Consider the following 10,533-nt stretch of genomic DNA (forward strand, 5'->3'; position numbering starts at 1 on the left):
TAACACTTTGGGCTCGAGTAGGGTTAGCTGAGCTTTAAAAGAAAATGTTTCTCTTTTTAAGGAAAAAGAAAAAATGCAGAGGCAAGGAATCCAGTGGTGCCGGAGTTGTGCACACTTGAAAAGCCGGATTCCTGAGGCTTACCAAGGAAGGGGGTGGTGGAAGGAAAGGACGAGAAATGTCAGAGGCGACATTCTCTTCTGGGCTGGATGTCACCTTCCAAATGCCACCTTGGCACACGTGACAAAACACCCAAGCCCCCCCCAAAACCACGCGCACAAGCGCACACACTCACGGGGGGGGCACGCGCGGACACACACACACACGTTTGTAACCCAAGATCGGATCCGGGGCGCCTGGACAAGACACGAAGTTCCCGTTTCTAAGAAGCACACGGGTTCTGTCGGGATTTAAATAAAAATCAGAATCAAAAACGAGGACCCCCCTCTCCCCTCCCCCCGGTGGGTGGGAAAAATTCCCCTGGCAAATGATTCAAGACTCAGCAGCACCTCTGGCTAGGAATTGGGGGGAAAAGGGGTTAGGGAAGGTGCCTCGGTTTACCCTCTGCTTTTTAGTTGGGGGGGGGGGAGGAATAAGTTGTCATCGCAGATGGTGTATCCAGCTACTTAAGCACCGCCGTGCTTGAGATCACCGGCATGTTAACTTTCCAGTGCTTCCTCCAGCTGCCCGGTTACTCTAGTTTGGGGTTTTTACAGTAGGACCTTGTATAAACGCTCTCTGATAGCCAGGTGCAGATTTTAGACCATTGGGAAGGGGGAGGGAAGGAAAGGGGGGGGGACAATGGGGGTACCAGGTATCCCTCTCAAGAGGGGTATGGGTCCAAAGAGACACCAAGAAGTGGGACTCTGTGAACTTCCTTTTTAAAAAAAAAAAAAATAATAATAATACTCGGCCTTAATGAACGTCTCGGACTTTTCAGTTGTTGTTGGGTTTTTTTTTTTCAATTTTTTCCCCCCTTGGCATAATTATAACCCTGGAGGGATCGCCTAATAACAACTCTGCTGACTGCTCCTGTAATTAACTCCTAATTTATTTCAAACAGGGAAGAAAAGAAGGAGGAGGAGGAGGTGGTGGAGGAGGAGGTGGTGGAGGAGGAGGAGGAGGAGGAGGTGGAGAGAAAGATTTAAAGAAGAAAAAAAAACCAAGGTCCCAGCCTGTGCTGGAGGAGCCAATGGGAGGCGCGCGCCCGGCGGACGTGGGCGCCAGGGCGCGCGCTGATTGGCCGCGCCGGGCCCCTCTCCACACCCGGCCCGGGACGGGCCCGGCTGGGGGCGCGCGGCGCGCTCCTCTCCCTCCAAACCCCACCTTCCCTCCCTGGGAAAAAAGAGAGACTTGGGAGAGAGGGAGAGAGGGGGGGAAAAAGTGAGGAGTCGCAGCTCCGGAGTTTGGCCACCGACACCGAGCGGAGGGTGGCTGCCGATCGCCAGCTGGGAGGAAGAGGAGAGAAAGCAAAGCGCGAGCGAAGAGAGTTCCGGACACCCGTGGGGACCCGGGGTGGGGGGGGAAGAAGAAAAGTCATGGCTTCTCCGTGCAAAGGCAACGATCTGTTCTCCTCCTCGGATGAGGAAGGCCCGGCGCCGGTGGTGGGGCCCGGCCCGGGATCCGGGGTCCCCGAGGGGGTCCCGGAGGAGCCGCGCGTCCCGGTGTCGCGGCTGCCGTTCAGCGTGGAGGCGCTGATGTCCGACACCAAGCCGCCGCCGCCTCCAGCGCCGGCCGGCCGGGAGCTGTCCCCGCGGCCGGCCGAGGGCTCGGGGCCCCCGGCGCTGCGCCCCGCCAGGCTGCTCCCCGCGGCCGGCTGCGCCCCGGATGCGCACAGCCCCCCCGGCGCCCCCCTCGTCAAGTCCGAGAGCCCCGAGGACGGCGCCACGACGTGGATGCAGGAAGCGGGCCGATACTCGCCGCCGCCAAGTGAGCCCGCGCCGCCGCCGGGGATGGGGATGGGGTGGGAAACGGGGTACCCCCCCCCCGATCCCGGGAAGTAGCGACGGGGCGGGGAGAGTGGCGCTTGGGGAAAGGATGCGCAGTGCGCCCCCTCCCTCACCCCCGTCTTGGGAGGGGGGGGAGCCCGTTCCTGATGGCTTCGGAGAGGGATGGGGGGGTGTACCCCAAGATCTCCACGTGTGCCATCTGCCTACCCCCCCCCACCCCAGCCTTTTGGCTCCAGCCCAGCCCCAAGGGTTGGATGTTGAACGGGGGGGGGGTACATGCAAAACCCCTCAGCCATGACTGGGAAGGGGGAACCCCCCACACCTCTCCAATTGTTTTGGGGGAGTGTGCCTTTCTATCCTCATGGTCACCTGCGCCATTGGGCACCTGGACCCCCCCCTCAGGTGCCAGGGAGTGGGGGGGGGCAGGGAGTTTTTTGGTGTTAGAAAAGTGGGGTTCGCGGTTCTTAGCGGTGACCTGCAGCCTGCCAGGGGCCAGGCGCCTCGGGGCGTCCCGGCAGATGCGCCCTCGTTTGAACGGGGACCTCACTAAGAATCTGAACCCCCCAATGGGTGGCGAGGAGGTGGGGGGGCTGTTTGCTGCGGGGGTAATGCGTCGATCTGGGGTTCTAGTAGCACCTGCGGGGTGTCAAAGCCGCCACGCTCCGCCTCCCCACAGAGACAACCAGCCTCCCTGGCTCCCCAACCCCGGGGTGGGGGGGCTTGGGGAGGGAATGGGGGGCATCGCACTGACTGCAGCTGAGCCCGAGGCTGAGCTTCGTTGGGGTGCGGACTCAGCCCGGCTCACAGTGATAATTAACAAAGTAGTTAAAGCGCTCCTGATCTCACCGGGTCACGTGCTTCAGTGGGACCCCCCCCCCCAAAGTGCAGGAGGGGGGCCGCAACCTGTGGCTGTCCCCCCCCCCCACCTCCCATCACTTCTGATAGGGCTCCTGGCTGCTTTTTCTTTCTCTCTCTCTTTTCTTTTGCTTTTGCTCCCCCTTCTGAGGCTTGAACCCAGGGCCTGGACACTGTACCCCTCAGCTTTTATTTTTCCCCTCGCCTTCCGCTCAAGCCTGGTGCTCTACCACTTGAGCCACAGCTACAGTTTCCTGCTTTTTGGGGGGGATGGGGGAGGAGGTGTTCATTGGAGTCTTTTAGGAACGTTCCTGCCTGGGCTGGCTTTGAACCTGCGATCCTCAGATCTCAGCCTTCTAAATGGCTGGGATTAGAAGCAGGAGCCAGCATCGGGCTTCCATGTCTGTTTGTTTTAAAGAAAGAAGATTGAATTTGGTTCATCCTGCATCACCATTAACCCTTGCATGGCCAGTTCACCTGCGTGCACCCCACTTTTCGCCCCCAAGAGATTGCCTAATTTCTCCAGTCCAGGGTGGTGTTCAACTTGGAGATCTTGGAGAAGAGTCTTTGACCCATCCATTCAGTTCCATTTCCTGGCCTGGGAGATTTTCTCTACCTCTCATTTCTTTTCCCTCCTGTTCTCTTCCCTACCTTAGGAAAGGTGATCCTCCCCCCCCCAAAAAAAAAAAAAAAAAAAAAAACCAGGGGTGTGTGTTTAGGGGGACAGATCTGGAGGGAATCTTTCTTCCAAGATGGATCTACTTTCTGCATTTCCATCATCTTTTTAAGCCTGGAATGTGATAGGCCAAGCGGGGCCTTTTACCCTGGCGCCCGAGTCTGGCCCCTGAGTCTGGCCCCTGGCTGTCTCTCACTCCACCCTAGTTTAGACTCTGCAGGGGGGGGGGTGTGGGGGGGGGGAGGAGATTAAGGACTCAAAAGAATTTAAATTCAAGTTTGCTTAGTGCTTTACATTTCCAAAGAATTATCTTATCTGATCTTCATCCGGTCTCTCCCTGTGTGATTTATTGTATCAGCCTGTTGGGGGGGGGGGGCGTGGGGGATGTTAATTGATCACCTACTAAGTGGGCTTTGCCCCAAGTAGCACTCAAAACGACTTCAGGAATCATGATTCTTTCCCGGCCTCCCCCTCACCCCAACCTCCATGAGGAGAGGCTCCAGCACACCGTAAAACCGGGTTCCCCAAATCTGTGGTTGCCTGTAGATTCATTTCTAGGTAGGCCTGGTAACCAGCCAATTCATGCTCATGAAATTGATAATGATCAAAAGGCTTAAATTTGGGGAGTCAAGAAAGGGCAAGATCTCTTTTATTAGACCAGAAGTTATCTCTGCCCCTGGTAGGAGATTTTGAGACCCCGTGGTGTTTGGGGCCTTGGAGTAGGTTGGGGTGGGGGTACAGGGAGAAGATCTACTCAGGCCTGTTTTTTTTTGTGTGTGATGGGACAAAGTAGGATCAGTGCTGTTTTGCTTTGTATTTTTCTTGGGCTGGTTGAAAATGGGGTTGGGGAGAAGGTGGGGGGGGGGGGGTGGAATTGGGTGCTAATTGGAGGCCCTGAGCTCTGGCTTTAATACACCTGCATGGCAGATTCTCAGTCTTCATTCTGTGTGTGTGTGTGTCCGTCCGTGTCCGTGTATCCCCTGGGGCTTGAACTCCAGCTGTGTCCCTGAACTTTTTCCCTAGCACTGGTTCCCCGGCTTTTCTGGCAGATTAACTGGAGATCGAAATTTCATGGCCTCTTTTCCTAAGCGCAGGCTGGCTTCGAACCACGCTCCTCACTCAGATCTCAGCCTCCTTGAATAGCTAGGCTGGCAGGCCACGGGCCATGGGTGCCCAGTTTCCAACTAGATTTGATCAGAACCCCGCTGCTGGGTTCCCCGGGTTCTCCTGAGAGCCCTGCCAGGTTTGGTGGGAAGGGTTAAAACCCGGATTGAGAGCCCCAGACATAGCCCTGCTAGTTTTGTAAGTGAGGGAAGCTCTTCTAGATGTCTGGTTTACTTGGGAATTAGCATATCAAAGTTTTCCCTTCCCTCAGCCTAACTCAGATTTATTCCCCTTCTTTGATTCTCCCTCCCCGCTGTCCTTTAGTTATTTTTGCCCAAGGCTGGGCGCTCTACCACTTGATTCCTGGCTCCACTTCCAGCTTTTTGATGGTTCTTTGAAGATCCGAGTCTCACAGACTCCCTGCCCAGGCTGGCTTTGAACCTGGATCCTCAGAGCGCAACCTCCTGAGTTAGCTAGGCATTGACCCACCAGCCCTCTGCCTCTTATTATTACTATTATTGTTGTTGTTATTATTGAAAATGAGTAGAGTGGTTTAATAAGGTGGCATTCGGAGATGGAAGGATATAAAAAATAAATCCATCCCGGGTGGGAACTGCTTGTGAAAACTTCCTAATAGGAAGTACTGCAGACTTCAAGGAGCCACCAAGTAACTAAACAAGAAATGTGACATTCTCCTCCAGTTATTACTGTCTAACCGCCGAAGTGTGTGTGTGTGTGTGTGTGTGTGTGTGTGTGTGTGTTGGGGGGGGGAATTAGCATAGCTCATAAAAATGCCAAATGCAGAAAATTAATTGTTGGAGCTGTGATCTATTCTGGTCTCCTCCCCTCCCCACACCCCAGCCCCCGAGGTAAACAAGGGCCTGGAGGTGAGTTAGTTGACATGGAATCTCCCGGCCTGTGTTTCTCTCTTTTGTCTCTCTAATTGAATTGATTTAAAATTCAGCATCAGCCCTTCCAACCCCCCCCCCTTTCCCTCCACTTCTAAAATCCCAGCAACAACTAAATCATTTACATATTTTGCCTGCCACCCTAGCAAAGGCTAGAAGAAATGATGACTAAGATCTCCTTCTGCCTTGAGGCCTGGCAGACGATTTCTCCCTCTCCCCCCCCCCCTCCCACCATCATGTACATTTATGGATGAACTATTTTCTCTCTCTGTCCTTGTCAAGTTTATATGACCCCCCCCCCCCATAACCCAGCCAAGAAACTTTATATCCGCATCCAGACATAGGAGATGATGGAGGTTGGGTTTTTTATTATCATCTGTGTTGTAGATGGAATGAGGGCTTTGGTTTATAGTGTGGCTTTGTCTCCCCCTCCCCACAGCTAAGAGATGTTATTAATTTTTCACAGGCTGATGACACCCAACTTTGCCTGGTTCAGATCAGAGAGAGAGAGAGAGAGGGCAGGAAATGGCTAAATCAGTATTCAGGAAGACCTATTCAAGGAGCTCACGCCTGTAATCCCAGCTACTCAGGAGGCTGAGATCTGAGGATCAAGGTTCAAAGCCAACCCCCCCCCCCCCCCCCCCCCGCAGGAAAGGCTGTGAGACTCTGAATGTCCAACTAATCAGCAAAAAGCCACAAGTGGAGCTGTGGTTCTGTGCCAGCCTGGATCCCAAGAAACTAAGAGACTGTTGTGCAGATCGTGAATTCAGCCCCCAATACAGTTCTCTCCATTTCAAAGTATTATTTCTCAAGGAACACTCAGCCCTTGATGTGCGAAAGGTTTTGCTCGTGAGTTTGACCTCCTAATGCAGTTTGCTTTCCATACAGAAAAATTCCATGACCCCCATTACATTCCCCAAACTGATTTAAAGAAGAAAAACAAGGTGTGGGGTGTGTGTGGGGTGTGTGTGGGGGGGGGAAGTAGCCATGTGTTTGCTTCCATTTGGGCCTTCCTCTACCAAAGTCATAATGAGTTGATCAAAGGCACCTTCCAGGCTCAGATCTCAGCCTCCTGAGTCGCTGGGATGACAGGCGTCAGCACCAATGCCCGGCTCTAAAAGAAAGAAGAAGCACTAGCAACCATGTCACACACCTGCTAATTGGCTTGTCTCCCTTTCTTGTCCTTTCCCAGGACACTTGAGTCCCACCACCTGCACCCTCAGGAAGCACAAGACCAACCGTAAACCTCGGACTCCCTTTACCACCTCCCAGCTCCTGGCCCTGGAGCGCAAATTCCGCCAGAAACAGTACCTGTCCATCGCCGAGCGCGAGCCGAGTTCTCCAGTTCTCTGAACCATCACAGAGACCCAGGTCAAAATCTGGTTCCAGAACCGCAGGGCCAAGGCCAAAAAGACTCCAGGAGGCAGAGCTAGAGAAGCTGAAGATGGCTGCGAAACCCATGCTCCCTTCTGGCTTCAGTCTGCCCTTCCCCATCAACTCACCCCTGCAGGCTGCAATCTCTGTACGCGCCTCCTACCCCTTCCACAGACCTGTGCTGCCCATCTCCCCCCGTCGGACTGTACGCTACACCTGTGGGTTATGGCATGTACCATTGTCCTAAGGGGAAACAAAGGAGAGAGAGAGAGAAAGACTCCAGGATGATGGATGTTTGGCTTTCCAAGGAGTTACCCTCTGTCCTCCCAAGAAGGCTGTGCCCAGCTGCCTACTCCTGCAATCTCGGCTCTTTCTGCACTACCTTAAAATAGCCTGACCCTTTAAAAAGAAAAAGCCACAGGGGGAAAAGGTGGGGTGGGGGAAATTAGTTCAAATGTGTTCTCTTCAGTGGGAGGAGGTTCTAAGGCTTTAGGTTGGTTCCATTTACACCCTCCCCATTTCTCCCCTCGCAGACCGGCGCCGGCAGTTTTTATGTTATAAATATATATATTATAATAATTATTATTATAATGATAATAAAATATAAGACGTTTTATACACCAGACAATTTTTTTTTAAAAAGCAAATTATTTCGGAAGACAAATGGCCATGCACCTTTCCCTGGTTAATTTTTTTTTTTTTCCCCTCAGTTCTGAAGAGAAATCATCATGGGTGACCCTTAAACTTTTTTGGGGGGGTGGGGGGGTGGGGGGGTGATTTGACTTTTGCTTGCAGCAAACAAAAGGGTAAATTAGATACAGGGATACACTTAGATTTCTTCCCCCCCCCCCCAAAAAAATAAGACAATGCAGGGGAGGACCCACGAAATGGTTTCTGTATTCTATCACAGAGAGATGAACCTATTTGGGCCCCGTTTTCCTCCCTCTATATTATTAAAGTTTTATCTGTGTCTTTATTGTGATTATAATTGCTTTTGGTAAAAGAGGGATGAAGGGTAATCGTTCAGGGTGAGGGTAGAAATTGGAGATGATCTTTTAAACATTCTCGGTAAGGTTCAGTGGATGTAAGAAAATCAGAAAGGAATTGATTTCTATATTTAAAAAAAAAAAAAACAGTGCTCATTACAGGCCTCTCCTTGCTTGCAAAGGTCATGTTTGACTGGAATGAACCGTCCTAATTTTCTGCTTACAGAAATGAATAATCTCAGACCCCGGCTGCTGCATAATGCCTGTAATCCCGGCTACTGGGGTGTCTGAGATGTGAGGATTGAGATTCAAAGCCTAGTCTGGGCAGAAAAGACTCATATCCAATTAAGCACCCCCCCCCACAAAAAAAACCCTAGAAATTGAGGTGCAAACGGTACCTGGCCCAGCTTTGATTTTATCTACTATTCTGAATGGAATTCAACATCGGTTTTCCTGCAGGAAAATCCGGGTTCCACTAGCCAGACTTTACACCCGGCTCAGCAGAAGCAAACCAAAATAAAATGTCTTCCCTGAAGTGGTCCAGTAAACGGCCTTGATTCATTGGATCAATTTTATTCATTCAAGGTGAAAGAGAAGGAAAGAAATCAACCCTGGGGTGAAGGCGTGGCTCAGTTGTAGAGCGCTAGCTGGCCTCCTGCAAACCGAGTTCGACTCCCCCCGGGTCTGGAGAAAGAATTCAATTGCATGTGAATTCATCACCAGATTTGGAGAGGGTCGGTGGTAATACTTTCAGACTTTGTGCTTTGCATGAGGCAGGCTTATTCTTAGCCAGGGTTTCCAAAGTCAGTGAAACAAAAACCCTTAAAAGGGTAAAAAAAAAAAAGAACGGGGAGATGGGGGGGGGCGGTGGATCTTGAACTTGAAATCTTGCTACCAAAGCAATGGAAGCCGAGAAAGGAGAATCTCAGCTTTGTTTTTCCCTTTAAACGGGTGGTAAGTCCCCCTTATTATCCCACCCCCAATAGAAAGGAGGACCTGAGCCAAGGCTTGGGTTTGGAGGCATCCCTGTGAAAATAAAAGCTGAGGGGTACGGGGGGGGGGATGCGTACCCCCATCCCTAGCAGAGAACCTCAAAAGTTTTCTGCTGCACAACTTAAGTCACAAAGTTAACTCTCCAGAGTCATTTGGAAAGAAGATGGCTCTGGTGACTTTGGAAAAGGGAACACTGGAACTGGATACTGCCCTGGGGTCCCTACGGGGTGCTATCCTGTCCCGGGGACCCCCCCTCCCACACCCCCCTACACCCCCTCCTTTGGTGGTGAGCAACCAGCAGCCTAAATTCTGTCTCCTGAGGATTATAGGCTGACACGCAGTCCTGGGGGTTTCCAGACGTCTGAAGGCCGCCATCCCTGCTTGGTCTGTGGTCCTTGGAGCTGAGTTTTTTGGGGGAGGGGGAGGCAAACCCCCCAGACCTTTCTAAATGTGCCCCCTGGATTGCTACACCCCGAAGCGCAAATCCAAATCGCAAAGCCAAGCCCGGCTGGGGTTTGCTCATCAGCTGCTTAAAGTTGGGTCCCTGGTTAGTTTGCACCCCGGGGCTGGGGGCTGGGAGTGGGGGGGGGGTTTAGGGGTTCCAGGGAGACGCAGATGACTTGGGGAGCTGGAGATCCAGGCTCCGCTTGCTCCAGCCCCGCGTGCGCCATCTCTAGCGCAATTCCCAGAACCCAGGCTGCGCCTCCGGCCTGGTGGATGAGATTTGAATGAACCTGAGTCAAGGGGGTACCCCCAGGGAGAGTGGGGCTCAGTGGCTCGACTTCATGCCAGCTAGCAGGCCGGCGCCCGTGGGGTGACCACGTGGAGGAAAAAACCGGGGCGCATTGGCACGGGGTGTGTGGGGGAGTGTCCTCGGTTCTCCGTGGGTGAATGGGGGCTCGGGGGCTGTTCACCAAGACCTCAGCCTGGAGTCAGGCTTAGTCCCCCTGTGTGTGTGGGGGGGGTGGATTCAGGGAGTGGGGGGGGCGGAGGATCCCCAAGTTCCAGGCCCTGCAGCAGCGACCTCACGCCTGATGCACGGGCCGAGCTGTGCGCATCCCCCACCCGTCCCCGGCTTCTTCACACTCCCCCCCCCAAAAGGACAGCTCTGCCCCCTTTTTATTTGTAGGAACCCCGTTTTATTTGTTGTTGTTTTCACTTGTCTTTGGGGGTGGGGGCGAAAGGAGGTGCCAAAAGAGAGGGCCATGGCATCAACAGGTACCATGGAGAAAAGGACCTGGGGACTGGAGGGAAAACGAGGGGGGGGCGGAAAGCAAAGGGGTGACCGCCCCCCTACACCCCTCAAAGAAGCAATGCACCGCCGTACCTGGCTCACCCAAAGCTCGCCTCTCTGTGCAACGCACAAAATCAGATTTTTTTGGGGTCAAAAAAGAAGCCAGCCGAGAGGATTCCATGTAGGGGGGTTTTCTGGAGCCCCCCTGATGTGAAGAAGCCGGGTCACCCCTCCTCCTCCTCCCCCCAACACCCCTTTTTTCTTGCATAAAGACCCAGAAACTGAGAATCCAGAGACTTCACCCAGGGGGGAGAAGTCGGGGTTCTGGGGGGGAGCCCAGAAAGACGGGGTCTGGAGGCGTGGGGAACCTGTGTCTGGCGTCCCCTCCTCTAGCCAATCGCCTGGGTTGGGGGTGTGTGGGTTTGGGGGGTGGTGGGGAGATTTAGGGACTCGGAT

The 10,533-nt window shown here is 53.4% G+C and overlaps 1 protein-coding gene across 1 annotated transcript; it reads left to right on the forward strand.

Annotated features, from left to right (window-relative positions):
* Nucleotides 1-1,536: 1,536 nt before the first annotated feature.
* Msx2 (msh homeobox 2) lies at nt 1,537-7,104 on the forward strand (the record flags this gene model as incomplete). The annotated part of the gene is given in 4 exon segments (XM_042672637.1): nt 1,537-1,927; nt 6,683-6,897; nt 6,899-7,054; nt 7,056-7,104. Coding segments are annotated over 4 exon segments (811 nt in total), but the record flags the coding sequence as incomplete, so codon positions are not given.
* Between the last annotated feature and the right edge of the window lie 3,429 nt (nt 7,105-10,533).

This window comes from Dipodomys spectabilis, unplaced genomic scaffold, assembly GCF_019054845.1.
Source record: "Dipodomys spectabilis isolate Male_0828 unplaced genomic scaffold, ASM1905484v1 ptg000739l, whole genome shotgun sequence".
Lineage (NCBI taxonomy): Eukaryota > Metazoa > Chordata > Mammalia > Rodentia > Heteromyidae > Dipodomys > Dipodomys spectabilis.